We start from the raw sequence: 19,018 nt of genomic DNA on the forward strand, positions 1-19,018 counted from the left end.
CCCCTGTGGCTGCAGGTTTTTGTTCCAACCGGATTCCTAATCATTGACAACACCTGATAGCACTGATCTCATTTAATTAGCTGTTTTTTTTTCTTTTATTTAACATTCAGAAAAGCACAGCAGCATGATTTTTACATTTATAAGACATTTAGAAATATTTCTGCTTTTGCTATAGATTTAAATGCTTAACTCTCTTTTGTTGATTTCATTATACTTTGCCCTTTCTCTGTGCAGTTTTTCCCTCTTCATTGTATCTTAATAATGACAATTTAAAACGAGCAGATCAGACACCCAGGCAAACAACAGTGAATAATCAAAGGCTGCAACTACTTTAGAGTCAGACCCAGTAATTGGTAAATAATGGATCAATTAAACAATTGGAACACCTAGAAAAGTAGAATGAAAATCAAGATGAAAATACTGTTAAAAAGAAAAAAAATACATTATTCCTATATAACTGCTTGGTACATTTTAATATATATATAATATATATATATATATTTTTAGCAAACTTAGTTTTCTAATTTCTATATTGTTCCCTAAACACAGAACTTGGGAAGTATCAGTTCACTTAATTAGCCCAGGAGTTCAATTAAAAACAGAAGCTGGTTGGAACAAAAACCTGCAGCCATAGGGGTTCACCAAGACCGAGTTTGGGAAACACTGGTTTAAACCCTAAATATGCCCCCAAAACACTTTAATTTCAAACTCCGCTTAATACTTTACCTAAAAATAGAATGTAAAGGTAAACCCGTATACTGCACAGTACTATACTGTTATATCTCCCGCAGTGCTAGAATGTAAAATACTGATGTTACTGCTATATGTACTGTAATTCATGCAAGCACGTTTTCATAGCCAGAAGCCTTAGAAGGTGCAGGGCCTTTTGGTGGCATCTTGGGGCTTTAACTCTTAAAATATGAAACCCAGACAAAAATTGCCTTTATTGTATGCTGGCAGCCACCTTAAAACCACTGGCTGATGTGATTGTGCATTGCTGACACTGAAAATGCTCATTAAAATGGTACTTTTAAAGCCATCATAATAATCGGAAAATCAGAAATATGGCAGTCATTTCCCACTGTCATAGCTTATGTTACTCAAATGCATGGGTTGAACTCCGGTCCTTGAGGGCCGCAGCGGCTGCAGGTTTTCATTCTAACCATCTTCTTTATTAGTGACCAGTTTTTGCTGCTAATTAACTTCTTTTGTCTTAGTTTTAATTAACTTGACTCAGACCTCTTAGTTGTCTCTTTTTCATTAATTAGCAGCCAAACAATAATGAGACACAAAACAAGCCGCCACATGACCAGCTGTGCTTATCACAAAATATCTGATATTAAAGAAAGGTGATGGTCTCGGTAAGTCACCAAAACATTTTGACAGTGTTCTTAGAAAAAAAACAGAAAAATCAAGTTTTGGAAATGTCTGCTGTGACAAAATGAAAGCAGTAACAAGCCATGGAATTAAATAACTGGTTTAATTAACAGCAAGAATCAGTTTCTCATTAAGAGATTTGTTGGAGTGAAAATTGATTGGAGTTTGAAATCCCAGTTTAGCTGGTCATCTGTTGGCTTGTTTCACATCTCATTTCTGTTTGGCTGTTATTTAATGAAGAAAGGAATAAATTCAGAGGACTAAATCATTAAAAACGGGTATTAAAATGAAGGGAAAAAATGTTAATTAGCAGTGAAAACTGGCCACTGATTAGGAAAAGGGTTAGAATGAAAACCTGCAGCTTCTGCTGCTGTCCAGGCCCGGAGTTCGACATCCCTGCTCTAATGAATGCTTGATAGCTTTAGCATAAAACAAGGAGTATGGTATCTCGAGTTTAAGAATGTGCAAGATCAGGATCCTAAATAGAACAGTACTTTAGGGTGCCAGAAAGTGTTTAAAAATCTGCACATAGTACACCAGTTGATCATAAAGCACAGCTGGGGTTTAAGAAAAAGCTGTCCCAAACTGTGTTGTAAATGTTTGTGTTTAAGAAGGCGATGGCTGAGCATTTTATTAATGATAGTGCAAGCAAACCGTTCAAGATTACAAAAGGCTGATTGTGGCAGTGATGAGCAAAAACACATCTGGAAAATTATGGCAGTATTGCATGGTGTACCTGAAGTAACATGATGCTCAGGTAAAATAAACAATCAAATGTTTGCTTTTGCCTTACTTAACTGTTACTCAAATTATATTCACATAATGACATTTCATTTGACAACTTAACACACTAGTTAACACACAACCCCATTCTTAAAAGAAAGAAAAAATTACAGCATGCGGAAGTGTGATTATTAAAATGAGACACTATGTAGACTTACTGTTTGTTCAGGCCATATTTTTTTAATGCTGGTGCTAGTTTTTGTGAGAAACAATTATACACCAATTGGTCAGTGGCTGTAGAAAGTAGAGGTAGGGTTTCAAAAAAAATGTATGTGAAACTGGCAAATAAAAAGAGGGTTAAAATTGTCAAAAGAACACAGACATTGAATGAAAGATGGGTGGAAAAGTTTATTATGGTTGGCATCCTGGAATCATCTTTTCTCTGTTGAAGATGACACTGATATTTGGCATGTATTTTAAGAAGTGGTAAAATTCTGTGCATCGTTTTTATGTTATTGGTTAACTGGGATATATTCTAAATATTTTTAGACTGAAAACATTCCTGTTGTAAGAAGACCAGACAGAAAAGATCTCTTAGCTTATCTGAATGGAGAAAGCTGTAAGTATAGAATACAGTTTTGCAGTTGACTAGGAAATTTTAAATTGCTTGTAGATGGATTTTTTTAAACCTAAAAATGTCTTGTCTTGTGACCAAAGTTAAGACGCATAATGTTTAATAGTAAAGCTATACATTAATTGTGATAAGAACATTTAGAGCACCACAGTGGTTTTGTTGTTTTTATTTTTTAACTTAGTTATACAAACTTCTGTGCTGGAAACTTTGTCTCCTGGTGTGCATGTTCTTCATTTCTGCATAGCAAAACTCAACCCGTCATATTCTATTTTGAATGTACACTTTTAGAGTAAAAACAAACCAGGTTTAATCGTTGTAAGAGGTGTTAATGCTTTTGTCCAATTCTTACAATGTTTCCCACTAATAAACAATTTGGCCAAAAAAGTCTGCATCAGAACTCTGGCTTTAAGACCAAAGGTATTGGTCAAATGTACACATTGTTGAAGCTTAGCTTGGCATTGTGGCTACAGTACTTAATTGATGATTTTTCGGTGCCAACATGATGTCATAGGAAAAAATACATTAAATTGCCAGTGCCTGTACAAGTAGCCTGATGAGTTGTATAGTTTTTCTTATTCATGGAATAATCCATGTTTCAAATTCAATTCTATTCTGTAGGTAGTTGAAAGATTGACGTTTTTAAACTGTGTTGTGGTCCAGATTAATTTATTAGCTACTGCATAGTGGATATGTTGTGATTTTTGATTGCACTCAATAATTTTCATAATACCTGCTGAAAATTGAGGCGTACAGTAGACACAAGTAATTAGCAGAAAAAAAGAGCTCAAAACATAGCGGAATTCTGCAATTTTATTATACTTGGAGCAAAATGCAGATGCTTCCAGAATGCCCATGTGTTAGGTTGTTTCATACTATGTAATCCCAAAGTTGTTATCTCAGAAGGGCATGTCATGTGCAAAGAAAATGTTCAAGAAAACACCGAAGAGGTTTTAATAGTATGCCACTACTAAAGTCCACCATAGAAAAATGGGTTAGTTTAAAGAAGTTTGTTTTATTTAAAATAATATTTTTTTGGTTCCTTTAAAGTTAGAAACGTTAAATTTTAATACCTTATTTTCAAAGTATTAATATGAACTTGTTTGTTAGGGTTTAACGGGAAAATATAATTTGTCACCATTTGAGTGAAATGGTGTAAATTACTTTTTAGTATATCATGTATTCCTTCCTTTGATGCCATTATAGATGTGAATTAAACATTTTGTTTGTTTTTTCCATGTCAGAAAGAAATGGTCATCCTAGATTTTTTTAATGTTATTGTCATATTGCAGTAGGTGACAATATACATATCTACTATGTCTTAAGTTTCGTTCATATCATGCATCATTTAGGAGGCAGATAATATTGAAATGTTTGTTATGTGTAATAAACAAAGTTTCATTTTGGTAGACACACTTTATACCTTAGAAAAAAATAACTTTGTTTTATCTTCTAGCCACTTCTGCAAGCATTGACAGGAGTGCGCCAATTGAGATTGGCTTGCAAAGACCCACACAAGGTATGTTGCTTTGTAGTAACTTTCTTGAATGTGACACTATTTCTGAAGTGTGCATATAACCTTTTGAAGGTAATTTAAGTGCAAGTTTGAACACACATTTCAGTGTTATGTTTTTAAGTACTATTATCTTTCCACATACATTTTATGAATACTTCTGCCAAAAGACCCAGAAGCATTTCACCAATACCAGTTTCTGTTATCATTTATTAAAATCTTCATATTTTGTACATATTTTACACTTTCTCAACAGACTTCATTCTGTAAATATATTTAATAAAGCTCTTTAAAATGTTTTTTTTCTTAATTATGGGTTGACATTACACTTTCTTTGTAATTAGTAATTTTCATTCAATTGGATACATTTTAATTACATTATCTAGCTTTGTGTAAGCAACATGTCACCCCAAGAGCATCAGTTTTGGTGGAAGAATATGCCTGTGTTAGAATCATGTTCCACAGTTTTTATAAGCACAAATCTCAAAAAATATCTTCGTTTTCTGAATTACACTTGCTTAGTACAGAGTTTTCATTATTAGATTGAAGCTGGGAAAATACTTCCATGAGAAATGTAAAAGGACATGAAAATGGCTTTATAGTATTTGTTACAGATTGACATCATTTTAATCGTACTAGTATTCTGCAGATAAGTGTATATACAGGGTGAGCCAAAAAGAAGTACCACATTTCAAATGTTTATTCTACAAAAATGCAACAAGATAAAATAAATTTCATTACAATACAAGAAAGGGTATACAAAATAGATTTTTTCACTGTGTTTTAAAAATCATGTCTTCAAGGTGGTGGCCATCATTAGCGGTACATTTTTCAAGACAATTTCTGAACGCTCGCATGACTTGTTCAGCCATTTCAAGGCAAATAGCGTCCTTGAGAGCTGCAAGGTTTTGAGGTAGGTGTGTGTGTGTGTATGTATACTTTTGACTTGAGATAGCCCCTCAAGAAGAAATTGCACGGAGCAAGATCAGGCGAATGTGAAGGCTGCCTGACATCGCCACACTAGGAGATCACCTTCCCCGGTAACATCTCCTGCAAAACTTGCAAAGATCCCCGTTCTGTATGAGCTATTACTCCATCCTGTTGAAACCAGACATCAATCACATCTATTTCTTCCAGTTAGGGCCCCAAAAAGGTCTCTAGGTCTCAATGTAATGTTCTGAAGTGACAGTGACCGTTGCTCCCCCCTCCTCAAAAATATAAGGATCTACGATGCCAAATTCTGCAACGGCGCACCAAACTGTAACATGTTCACTGTGCAAGGGTGTCTAATGAAGTTCATTAAGGTTGGTTTCAGCCCAGTAGCGAAAGTTTCACTTATTTATGCAACCATTCAAATGGAAATATGCCTCGTCATTGCATATGCCAATGGCATCTCGATGAACGGTTTGCAGAATGTTTGCGCGCAACTCTCTATGACTCTCCCAGTCTCTCTCAGTGAGTTCCTGCACTACCATAATTTTGTATGGATAGAAATTAAGGTCTTCATGCAAAATCCTCCTCAAAGAAGTGTTGGAAATGCCTAAAGCAGAAGCATGTTTATGCGCAGAATGTCTAGGAGACTGCAAAATTGATGCCATTACAGCTTGGATGTTTTCATGTGTTCGTACAGTCCAAGGAGGGTCTGGAGATTTTCTGTTCAATTTTGTACCCATCTGCCTAAATTTAGCCACCCACTGAAGAAGTGTTTTCCAGTTTGGGACATCACCGTTAGGAGGAATACTGAAGTTACAGTTCAATTTTCTATTTTTTTTTTCAAAATAGTGCTAGTTATAGTGATGTCAATCTTTTTCTTCTTTCAGCTGCTCCCGTTTGGGGTTGCCACAGCGGATCATCTTCTTCCATATCTTTCTGTCCTCTGCATCTTGTTCTGTTATACCTATCACCTGCATGTCCTCTCTCACCACATCCATAAACCTTCGCTTAGGCCTTCCTGTTTTCCTCTTCCCTGGCAGCTCTATCCTCAGCATCCTTCTCCCAATATACCCAGCAACTCTCCTCTGCACATGTCCAAACCAACACAACCTCGCCTCTCTGACTTTGTCTCCCAACTGTCCGGCTTGAGCTGACCCTCTAATGTACTCATTTCTAATCCTATCTATCCTCATCACACCCAGTGCAAATCTTAGCATCTTTAACTCTGCTACCTCCAGCTCTGTGTCCTGCTTTCTGGTCAGTGCCACCATCTCCAACCCATATAACATAGCTGGTCTCACTTCCGTCCTGTAGACCTTCCCTTTCACTCTTGCTGATACCCGTCTGTCACAAATTACTCCTGACACTCTTCTCCACCCATTCCACCCTGCCTCCTGTCGAATCTCGCCTGTCCATCGCCATTGCAAATAAGAAAGGACTCAGAGCTGATCCCTGATGTAATCTCACCTCCACATTGAATGCATCCGTCACTCCTATCACAGACCTCACCACAGTCGCACTTCCCTCGTACATATCCTGTACAACTCTTACGTATTTCTCTGCCACTCCTGACTTCCTTATACAATACCACAGATGGATTAGTTGTTTTTGTAGAACGCTTAGACAGCGAAAGCATGGTGCGCACTACAAGGGATCGCCTATCAAAGGACCCCCCCAATTCACTGGGCTGCCTGCTCCTCGCGCAGTGACCTTGTGAAATGTGGTACTTCATTTTTGCTCACCCTGTATGTAACAAAAAAATCGAAGACATAAACTTGCCAAAGCTTTACAGGTAACTGCTGGTCAGGGACAGGGGAATGATCATCATATGGTCTTCAGAGGAGCTCACTTTTTATTAAATGTAAGCTTAACTTATTTATTCTTGTGTTCTGGTGAGCTGCTTTGTGGTTTAATGTCATCTATTGGTGTAAGACCATGTTGTCTAGAGAACTTGGAATTGGTCAGTTATCTCCTGGGCAGCTTCAAGTAGCTGCATTAAACTCAATAAATCACTTCTGCAAAAAGGCGATGAACTTACTGTTTTCTTTGTCTGCTTAACTGTGTGCATTTTGAAGCTCTTCTGATAGCCCTCAAATTCTAATTTTCCCCCACATCCCAAACTTGTACATTTTAGGTTTTTTGATTCTAAATTGATTTAATTTGAGAATGGGTAAAAGATTAAATAATTTTCCAACATTCTTTTATAAATGCATATTTCTTTGCAGTTAAAAGAGCTGGAGATGATATATCGGCAGAAGCAAAAAAGCCAAGGATAGAGGTAAAACATATGCAATGTGTGTTTGACACATTCACCTGTTTTATTAATTGTATTGCTCTTTATTACTCTTTATGGTTTTGTAATTCTTTCAATAATTGGTTTTATTGGTTGTGCTATACTTGTTTTATAATTGTCATTGTTTCTAAAATATTTACATTTTTTAAATGCTTACATTTACTTTCAAAAAACTCTCTGTACATTAATTTATTTACTACTTATGGTTGTTTTACTGTTTTTATTTAACATTGCTCTATGGCCTGGTATTTGCCTGAAAGCCAATTCATAGTTGTTCAAAACCAAATTGAAAAACAGACGCTTGATGAGAAGAAAGAAAGTGTAAATTATATTGTAATTGAAAACACAACATATGCAAAAGGCTAATTTTTAACACTCCCTTTCCTTGCACATAAAGTTGTTTTTGATCGTAATTAATAACATTGTTTATGACCCATTATCTCTGAATAAATGCAGTGTAGAAACTAGTGTTTCTGGTTATGATTTATTAATACATATTCACCTTTACCACATGAGGGCAGTATAGTCGAGCTGTTAGACCAAAAACATCTTTACTTTCTGAGTTTCTCCTGTCATAAAACAGTCAAATTTCCAATGTCTTCACATATTTTTTGTTTTCATTGTTTACAAAGCTTATTTTGCTAGTAATAGATTAATAATTAAGGTCTTCTATATTCTGTCTAATATGCTAATGTTTTCAACTGAATATCACAGTTTTATATTTTCCTTATATCTACTTTAGTATTTTGAAAAGTACAATATTAACATAGATGTGAAAATAAATTGTTTTTTGCCTCAAGGATGAAGAGCGTGTACGACTTGACAAAGAGCGATTGGCTGCTCGTCTTGAAGGGCACAAAGAAGGCATTGTACAAACAGATCAAATTAGGTAAAAAGAGTGTGGGTTTTTTTGTATATCTTTTTTCATTAAGCAACTAAGGTAACATTAAAAATGTTTAGTTGCCTACGTGGTTTGTGTGGTGAGATAACTGTTAGGACACAGAAAGAGAAACGATAGGCTAAGGAGGAAAGGCTTAAAGCTAAATGATTATGTGTAGGAAGTATGTCAGTGCAGTTCTTGGTATGTTTGAACATAAGATTATTTTTATTAGAGCAGGTTGAATTTTGCAGGGACACTTCTTACCTCAAGTCTAACGCTTAAGGTAAAAGAGCTTGAGCCCATTTGCTTCCTTAAAATACCTTAAAACATAAGCAGAGGACAAAAAAAACATTGGAGAAAAGAAGCATTGTTTTTTTTTAGCATTGCTTTATCTTCTTTAAATAAACAGCTATAAAAAGCATCAACATCATCAAACATGAATTTGCTACAGCAGGAATAAGGCCATTTCTTGTCTATCATATTCTGCTGTGTTGAGGTGACTTGGTTCAGTGAAAATATATCAAAACTGGATGGTGTGATAAATTCCAACAAGACAATACAGTACTTGGATGTTAACAAATTGAAGACAGAATGGACAGCAGCAGTATTATAGTACCTTATATATTATTGAAATATTGTTTACAATATCTACCCAGTAAAAAAAAAACATAATTTTGATGTTCATCTTTCTTTTACTTCTAATCAGATATTTTTGTAATTCTAGACCTGCAACTGCAAACTTGTTTTTACGATTTCTTTCTACATGTTTATATTTAAAAAGGCATTATTTGGCTGCTCAAATAATGTCTTATGTTCTTTATATGAGAAATACTTTTATCTGTGTAGAAGCAAAGCTGAACTTATGCAGATATGTTCTACATTTACATATATACAACATTTTAAAGCTCAAATCACAGTGACATATTTTCTAATTATAATTGATGCACACTACACAGGCTATATATCCCAACATAACTCGTTGATTTTCAAACAACCTAATTTGCAAGATATCATCCATTGTCATTATAAAAGTCTTCAAAATACTGCTATCTACTACCCTATTTGGTAATTTGTTTCCTATATCTGTGGTTCTCGAATTGATCAAAAACTTTCTTGCATTTGTGTAACATTTTAATGCTGAAACAAAAACCTTTTAAGAAAGCACATCAACATTATCAAACAAGAGTCTCTTACCTAGCTTTCATCTGTTTCTCTGTGTTCTTATGGAAGAACTCATTTTAAAAAAATACCTACCAATTCCTTTCAAAACTTTGAACACCATATATTATGTCTCCTTTTTGCTCCCACTCCTTTAAGGCTGATAACTCATAGTCCTGTAACAAATCTAGCTTCTCTTCTCTTGGCTTTCTGTAGTGTAATACAGAAGCAAGAAATGTACTGTGTATATCCTAGGAGTACTTGCTACTGCATTGAATAGCTTATGAATAACCTCTGTTTTACATTAATGGGGTTCTACTAGAGAAATTGTGGTGTGAAACCTAACATCCTGTTACCTTCTTTGTTGGTTCTTTATTGTACAGTATGAGTCCTACGTCCTCCTTATAATGTGTACTTTCAAGTTACAATAACCCCAAACTTTTTTCCATCCTACTTTTAGTTTTATTTCCCAGTTAATATTCAAGCAATTACATTCTTCTATTCCATTCATGTCCTCTTGTAATCTTGCTTATTTAATACAAGGGGGCTCTGCCCCCTGCTCGCTTCGCTCAGTGTTACCCGGTGTTGGGTAACCCGAAATACATCGATGAATGTATGAGATATGTTTGTAGCTCCATTAGTCGAGCTGTTTGGTTTTGGAGCCGAGACAGTTTTGCTTCCGCGGTTTCAGACATGCGTTGTAGGCGCCGACGTCTATTGTTTTTGTCCATGCGGGCTCGTGTTTGTAGCTCCGTTAGTGGAGCTGTATAGTTATGGAGCCGTGATCGTGACTCCATTACTTCTCCGTTGTTTACCATTAGTAATATGAATAATTGCATTTACTGTTAATACGGAGCGGTTTCTGTGCTTGTACTGTTAATAATGCATCACTGTAATGTGATTCACTTATGCTGTATAGTTTGGACGTGTGAGGATGACGTACGTTCAATACGGAGCATTCGTTTATTCTTATTACAGTTTGGATGTGTGAGGATGACGTACATTTAAAACGGAGTGTTCGTATATTTATATTACGCGTTGTAGGCGCCTTCGGCTTTCGTTCTAACTCGTGCCCTCCATACTATTATGCTGTGTATGGTGGACCTTTGTGGACTCCGTACTTTTTCCCGTTTCACTCTGGGGCGGGGGGCTGTGTCGTTACCTATGGGTGCGTTGCCTCATTTCTTATTTATGTTAGTTGAGCTCCTTTGTTTTTGAGCCGTGACGCGTTGTAAGCGCTTATTTACGTTAGTTGAGCTAATATTATACCTCCGGTGCCGTGTGTGTGTGTTTCATGTGGTAGTCGTAGTAGGCACATGCGCCCTCCGTACTATCTCGGGTTTCACTATGCTGTGTTTTGTGGACGTTTGGGGACGCCATACTCTCGCGTTGTAGGCGCCCGCGCCTTTCGTACTTTCCCGCGCCTTCCGTACTATCTTTGTGGACCTGTGGGGCCTCCGTAGCCTCTTCCGTCTGACTCTGGGGTGCAGCGCGGAATCCTCTTTTTTGTGTGGCTGTGTCGGTAGTCGTTATCTATGGGCGCGTTGTTGCTTCATGTCTTATTTACGTTAGATGAGCTCTTTCGTTTTTGGGCCGTGACTCCTTCATTCGCGGTGGATCACATTTCGCTTGCGGTTTATGAGACGCGCGCTCTAGGCGCCTGCGCACTATGTCTCATGGTCCCATCGCCGTGTACTTGCATCCATATCCGGTTTATTCTCGGTTAGTAATATGGATAATTAAAACACTGCATCTTGACACTGTTATCTGCATTGAGGCACCTATACTGCACTTCCAATGACAGTTCTTTATCCTTGCTTTCTGTATGAATAGACATCGCTAAAATGTGACTCGTTCTATTTAAACCACACTTATTTTAAAAAGCAATTTTTCATCATGACTTGATAGATTCATAAGGAAGGCTGATCACTTAATTCAATAACCATCTATTTTGTAATCTTCTATATTACAACAATCATGCCATCCCTCAGCTGTTGACACAGTTGATGTCAATCCTGGAAATACATTGCCTTTTTCAACATTTTTCTGATATATCCTTTTTCACAAACTACTGTAATGAGATATAATGATACTAGGAAAAATGTAAGTACCATTCAAGTAAATGAAGCATTTAAACATTTTTATTTTTACAATGTAATTTTGAAAAAGATAATTTACTCTGTGTGCATCATATAAAAAAAAATCTTACAGAAATAATTCAAAAATAATCACTGATATAGCAGTACTACAATACTGTAAAAAGAAAAGGCCATATTTGTAAGGGTGAAACTTCCCCTTAGAATAGAAAGAAAATGGTTACTTTGGTGATGAACCAGTAGTGTGTTATGAACAGGTAAAGATGACGATAAATTGAAACTGTATTGATGGCAAGGCAAAATGATAAAGTGGCAAACTGCAGATAGTCCAAAGCTTCCCACTTAACCATAGATATTCATGGACATGCCCATCCACAGATGATCCTCAGATTTTTAACAAAAATACCATGAAAAATGTGTTGCATGGAGACGAGGCAAATTTGAAAATTGAAATGTTCCTTCTGCAGTCTGTGTAACATCGTCCACATGCATGTTCTCTGGCTGTTTGGCAACAGCTATTGAGATGGAAGGTAAGCACATATGTAACGTGATCTAGTGAAAAGAACTGAATTAAAAAAAAAAAAAAGAATACATTTAAGATGTCGCCTGCAGACAAGTTGAAACCAAGTATTTTAGATCCTAAAATTACCTATCTGCCCATTAATATATACAGTAATACCTCCATTAGTATTTCCAAACTGGTCTGCACTTACATAGTCACTGCAGAACCTTTCTTATTCAACTGTTTATATTTCTGTGGCAGCACTTCAGAAATGTGCAGAAACAAAATCAATTGATAGAAAATGCCTTCACGTTCATTGCCTGGTGCTTCATAATGAATCAAGACAGTGACCCAATGTGCTGTTTGTGAAGTGTCAGAAAGTGAAAGGAAAAGTTTGTCAAATCAAAAGTGTATTTTACCGGTTTTAAAAAAAGTGAAATCTGAAACAACACAACCAAATTGTTTTGGCAAAACATCTCAAATGATGTAACTAAGAATTTGGGAGTGTTCTTGGGTCTCCATCAAGCAGAATTGGTGTCTCAAAGTAACTGATACAGAATACATTTAGTGTTTTAGTTATTTCGGACAGTATTCACAGTATACTTTTATTTTAAGTAGAATATTACGCGGCCCCTTTTCAGTAATTTAGTGATATGTTTTTGGTGACAATTTCATTTGATTTAACATTATGCCCCTTTTATTCTCCGCACCTTTAGTTTCAAACATGATTATTCCTAATTATTTTTGTCACACTGTTACAACTCAGTGAAGCCCACAGTTGATATATTAACTGTTAACCAAAAATAATTAGTATTTCCACTGATTCTGATTGGTCTCTTGCTCTCTTAGATCTCTTTCAGAAGCTATGTCAGTTGAAAAGATTGCTGCTATTAAAGCCAAAATTATGGCAAAGAAAAGGTCAACTATCAAAACTGACCTGGATGATGACTTAACGGCTCTGAAACAAAGAAGTTTTGTGGATGCAGAGGTGGACGTAACTCGTGATATTGTCAGCAGGGAGCGAGTATGGCGAACAAGAACAACAATCCTACAGAGCAGTGGAAAGGTAATAATAACAATGTGCCTCCAGTTCTTGTTTGACTCAAGCTGTGGTCTGATCACCATGTTGGTAATTATTAAGGTAAATACTTTTCTTATGGAGCTCAGAGATGACTCTGTCACTGTCTCGGGAATACTTCAGTCAATGGTTCAGAGACTCTGCTCAGAATTAAAGGAATAACAACTCCTGAGAAATATAAAAAGATTTTGATCCATCATGCTATTGTTTTGGGAAAGAGATTTATTAGCCTAAAACTATTTTAATGTAGTATAATGACCCTAAACATACTGGAAATATACCTAAAATGGAATTCCTTACATTTAATTCTCTATCCTAAAGATTCTGCAAGCACTAGTATTAAACTGAAGGAATTTTTATGACTTTATCTCATCTTGGTTTAAACACGCACAGAAATGTAATAATAATAATTCTTTACATTTATATAGCGCTTTTCTCACTACTTAAAGCGCTCTCCACACAGGGAGGACCAGGAAGCGAACCCGCAATCTCCTTACTGCAAAGCACTAGTGTTAAACTGAAGGAATTTTTATGACTTTATCTCATCTTGGTTTAAACATGCACAGAAATGTAATAATAATAATTCTTTACATTTATATAGCACTTTTCTCACTACTCAAAGTGCTGTCCACACAGGGAGGACCGGGAAGCGAACCCACAATCTCCTTACTGCAAAGCAGCAGCACTACCATTGCACCACCTGTGAGAATGTAGAACATAAGCCCGTTAACTGAACAACTTGCTTGTTCTTTTTTTTTTTTTTTTTTTATAATAAACTTTGGTAGGACATTGCCTGTGACTGTTTGCTGCTGCCTTACAGAACCAATATTCTATGTGGGACTCATGTTCCCGGGCACTGTCTGCTTGGAATTTACACATTTCACCAATATGAGTTTTTTTCAGTCATTTAAAAGGAAAAATAGCAATAGAGAGGGAATTGTAGCCAGTAACAATATTTACTCTAGGAATGGACTTCCTTACACAGACAAAAGTTTGTTTAAATTTAAGGGTGAGAGGTATCAATTTTCTGTTATGGTTCTTATAGCAGTTAAAACTTAAATAGTTTTAGCAAGTCAAACTAGGAAGATGGGATCAATTTAAAAATGCTGAAACCTAAAAAATAAAAGAGCTGAAGGTGTTAAAAGAAGGCCAAGAAGAAAGATGACTTTTTAGTTTGTTGCTTGAAGCTGCAAGACTAATGTATTCTCTTAAGATATATCCGGAGACTTTTAAAGAGTGGGAGCGTTGCAGCTCAGTGAACAGTGTCATTGTATTTGCACACCTTGACCTCAGAATAGCTATTTGCACTGCATAAGGTGGAGCTTGGCCAATAAATTTCTGAAAAATATTTATATGATGAATTGTTAATATTCAAAAAATTGTTCCATGTTTGGAATTATTTTTTGGAGTAAAGGACTAAGTAGGCCAGCTGTAAGGCAAACATTGTACAGTACAGTAGGTTGAATTGTCTTCACTGGGCCTTATTATTCTTGTTAAAACTCTGACTCAAGGAGTCCGTGAACCTGAGCCTGCTGAGAATTGCTGTAGCATAATCTTTACAAATATACTAGGAATTCTGGCACAGTAACGTTAAACCATGGTTAGGAAAATAAAGCAGCATTACATTTTTATTTAAAAAAAAAAAAAGTTTCTGTTCTGCTTGGTTAGACCTTTTGTAATACTGTGCTTGTTTATCACAGTGAGAAAAAGTCACACATTCTGTTGGTTTGTTTTATTTACATCTTCAAGTGTTTCATTGGCTTTTCTTGATGTTACCAGTGTTTTGAAACATTTTAAAAATTTGTCATGGAACAGTTTTGTTTTTGTATGTATGGTATATGTGTTTCTGCATAAAAATAAAATTTAGGATAGGAATACAAATGAAGGTTGCTAAAGTTCAAAACTGTAGTGTTTTATTGGAATAAGAAAATGTATGCATGCGTTGTCTGTTTACTTGGTAGCCTGCATTTTTTTGTTGCCTTTTGCACCCTTAGCTATGTCACAACCTGCATAAAAGTAGTAATTTTACTGCTCTGTAGAACACATGGCAATGGAAAATCTACTGATGCAATAATTTGAGCCCCAGAAGTCCTGGCAAACAGATAATGTTAGTTGTACAGTCTGTGCTGTATTGCATCTCAGTTTTAAACATAATTTCTTCCAGATAAAGTGTATAATGCTAGAGGTGTTGGAAAAGGGCATTGGTGCAGACATGAAGTTTTATGCACTATCTGCTGCCATTTAAAAGCTTTGCAAATGGCTCCTGTATACAGTAGAATGTTTGATTTAAAAAAAATAAATAAATAAATCATCCTGAATTGTTCTGTGAAAACACTTTTTCCAAATTAAGAAAGTCAGCATGTTGTCATTAAATATCCTATGTTTTGTATTGATATCCATTTCCATGTATTGTAATTAATGATGATTTGGAAAGCATTTGGTGTATTAAATGTAGTCTGCAAAAAGTAATTATATAATGTGGTGGTGCCTCTCATTATCCTTTATTAGTAAAGATAATAGAACCCCACAAGCCACGTTGTAGTCACGTTGCTTAAAATATGTAAATATGGCAACTGTGTTGTTTCTGGAAAGTGACACAGTTTTGAGAATTTATCATTCTTCACATTCATTCATTGAACAGAAAAATTGAACTTTTGTCTGGGTTTGAGTTACAGTAGCATGCAAATCTTACAGAATTAGAAGCGTTTTGCAAGGATGAATGGAATACCCCAATTAAAAATTCAAAGACCCTAAGCTGGCTACTAAAGTGTTTTTAAGCATACCATAGCGGATGTTACTAAGTACTAGCCATTTTAGGTGCCCAAACCTTTTGCTTCAGGCCCTTTTACATTTTTTTGGTATTGTGTACCTATGAATGATAGAAATAAAAATATAATCTCTCTTATAAAAAAAAATCCTGGAGAGAAACAGTAGGGCATCGAGACGTGATCTTCACGTTAAGATCACGGAAGACATTTAAAAGACCCGTGAGGACCTTAAACATGAGACATTGTGCCAAGAGATTGACCCAGGACCATCTCGCGATGACGTAGAACATGAGATTCTTTCAAGACACACCCTACTTACGATCAATATCAAATAAGACAACGGAGCAGCAAAACATTCAGTCATATGAAGGATTTGAGCACACACAGATCCAGGGTCTCAGCGCATATAAAGCGTATAAGGACAATACGTTATAAATGAAACATCGACGACTAAGCGAAGATAAAGAAGTGCGGAGAAAACAGACTCAAAAGCGTTGGAGAGAAAAAAGACCAAAAAAGAAAATAAGGAAAGTAATTATCACCCGTAACAAGTGGGATTGAAACAAAGCATGTCCAATTGGGCTCGGAATTAAAATACAGAGTAAAAGACAAAGTAGAACTTCATAAACATGTTCACAGATATTGGAGCTATACACATGCAGAGCAGATTATGAAAGCAGTGTAATTCGAAAGGCACAAAAAAAAAAGTGTGCGCAGTATAAATGTGGAGAATGTTAAAGAATATGAAAGCAGGAAAATTAGAAAGTACCAGAAAAAGTAAACATCAGAATAGCGCAAACAAATGGAAATTATTACTCAAAAAAGGGAAAATAATCACCACGGACCAGGTGTCATTGGGGAAAAAAAATAAGCAGGACAAAGCGAGGTCAGAAATAAAAGACAGAGTAGAAAACAAAGTAAAAAGTCATAAAGAGGTTACAAAACAAAGGAGCCAAACACATGCAGAGCAGGTTAGAGATGATGAAAACTGGAATTCAAAAGATTAAAAAAAAAAAAAAAAAACATAGGCGCGAGACGCATGCAGAGCAAGATACGGAGTATGAAAGCAGAAAAAAACAACAGTGTCAAAAAAAGAAAGTAAACATTGTATTAGCGCAAAAAAAGAGAAATTATTGCTTGGAAAAATAACTAAAAGGCGAATAGAGATCGAATATATGGACTCAGGTGATAGGTCAGATGTATGTAAATATTGTAAGGCTTTGAAGTTTAAGTCAGAGAATTTCAAAAACATGTTTTACCTCGCATGCATTTATTGGTTACTTTGCAAACAAAATTATTAACTGCTGATGATGGAGATCGCTTTGACTGTGCTGAAATTTCAAACAGAGAAACCTATCCTGAATTACGGTACAGAGTCATTAAACATATGTCTCACTGACCTCATTTAAAAGATTCAGCATTTTGGGACTTGAAAGATTCCAAATTTTGTTTTTACATAAGTTCAGAAATAAAAGTGAAACTAATGAAATAGCAACAATTCAAAGAAAAAAAAATCTTAAAAGTGTGTATCTGGAAAACCAAACATGGGGGTTGGTGAGCAAAGGGAGCAGGGGGCAAAGCCCCCTAGTCTATCTTAAATTAAAGAAACATGTCATCTTTAACTTTATGCCTTTTGGTGATCAGTTCATCTTCTGCTTACATTGCTATTCACAGTAACAGACATTTAAGCAAGGGTGCCCAAAGTTTTGCATGCCACTGTAAATATTTAAATGTTGTGCAATGGTCAATGCTGCTGTCCTATAAATCCTAAAGAATGATTTTAATTACCAAGCCTTCTGTGCTTACTGTTTGTATAGTTTAAAAATCCTCTTCAGACCTCCAGAGTTTTACTCCCTCATTCTAGAGATATGTAGGCTACAGATATTTTTATTATCAGCAACTAATAATCTCAGCAGAAATGAGTATAACAGACCGTGTTGAGGCCATTTGTACTTACAGCCATATTCCCTTTTTTTTTTTTTTGCTGATGAGCAGGTAGGAATAATAAATAAGCTGGTACTTTGCTTTTACAGCCCATTTCTTCAGTCCCATTACACTACACAAGCTTTCCCCCATAAAGCATCAGTAGATCGCCGCAAAAGAAACACTGTGCAGCACCAACACATGAACAATGAGTTTTTTGGTAAGGATCCCCCATGAAACATCAATTGCTGTGAAGCAATGACACATGAATGACAAATGATTCACCTATGGTGTTTCTGGAACACAACTGTGGTGCAGTTTAAAGGAGCTGTGCGACACCCCGAAAAAAGGCAGCCGAAACTCAAGTATTGGTTTGTGCTACTCCATACCGGCAGTTAAAATACATCTACTGGAGAACCACACCAGAACCAAAGTGCCTCAATTGCAATGATCTGTACACTTTGTGACCAATATATGGCCAAATGGAGACACAGGTCGGCACATGGCTGTGTTGGCATTTAGATGCATCGAATTTTATTTGTCTCAGGGGGAAAGTTCTTTAAATGAATTCATAAATGGGTATATTCCTCTGTTTGACATGTGTAAGCATTTGAACTCCTCATCAGTTTACACTACTAACTTAATGTTACTCAGTATTTTGCAGAATGGTTATTTCTGTTTTCCAGTCGAGTTTATGTAATATTTGTAGTTTTAGTTTGATGCTATAATATTTTTATTGATGTTTGTTGCTCCTCTTTAATGGTGTTGCTTTGGACAGTTATTTCTGTCTCCTGCTTAGTTTTTGATGTTGCTGTAACAGTACAACTATCAAAAATTAGTTTGCGTTATACTGTAAGGCACAGTGACAATATTTTTTTTTATTGAATGCTGTTTGTGGATTCAGAGGAAAGATTGAGTGTCACTTGTGCATCAGGCTTTTCCAGTGAGAGTGAAAATGATCATTCATGTTTTACTTAACACTGCATATTCTTTTGTAAATCACATAAAGAAGCACAAAAGATAAATAAACCTGCACAAACGCATGTACTTGATACAATTACAGTGCAGTGCCACAGGGCCCAGAGTTGGAACCCTTAGATGTACACGTTTTTGTTTCCAGCATTTTATGTTTTGAGATTTGAA

At 35.9% G+C, this 19,018-nt stretch overlaps 1 protein-coding gene across 1 annotated transcript in view; it reads left to right on the forward strand.

Annotated features, from left to right (window-relative positions):
* The window catches only part of cdc73 (cell division cycle 73, Paf1/RNA polymerase II complex component, homolog (S. cerevisiae)), a 333,940-nt gene that overhangs the window by 33,594 nt on the left and 281,328 nt on the right, over positions 1-19,018 (forward strand). Inside the window, exons 3-7 of the mRNA XM_028811023.2 lie at positions 2,650-2,719; positions 4,188-4,250; positions 7,403-7,455; positions 8,271-8,359; positions 12,956-13,172. Of these exons, the coding sequence (XP_028666856.1) occupies positions 2,650-2,719; positions 4,188-4,250; positions 7,403-7,455; positions 8,271-8,359; positions 12,956-13,172 (492 nt within the window). The remainder of the gene's footprint in view (positions 1-2,649; positions 2,720-4,187; positions 4,251-7,402; positions 7,456-8,270; positions 8,360-12,955; positions 13,173-19,018) is intronic.

The sequence above is a fragment of the Erpetoichthys calabaricus genome, chromosome 10 (assembly GCF_900747795.2).
Source record: "Erpetoichthys calabaricus chromosome 10, fErpCal1.3, whole genome shotgun sequence".
NCBI classification, from domain to species: Eukaryota; Metazoa; Chordata; class Cladistia; order Polypteriformes; family Polypteridae; genus Erpetoichthys; species Erpetoichthys calabaricus.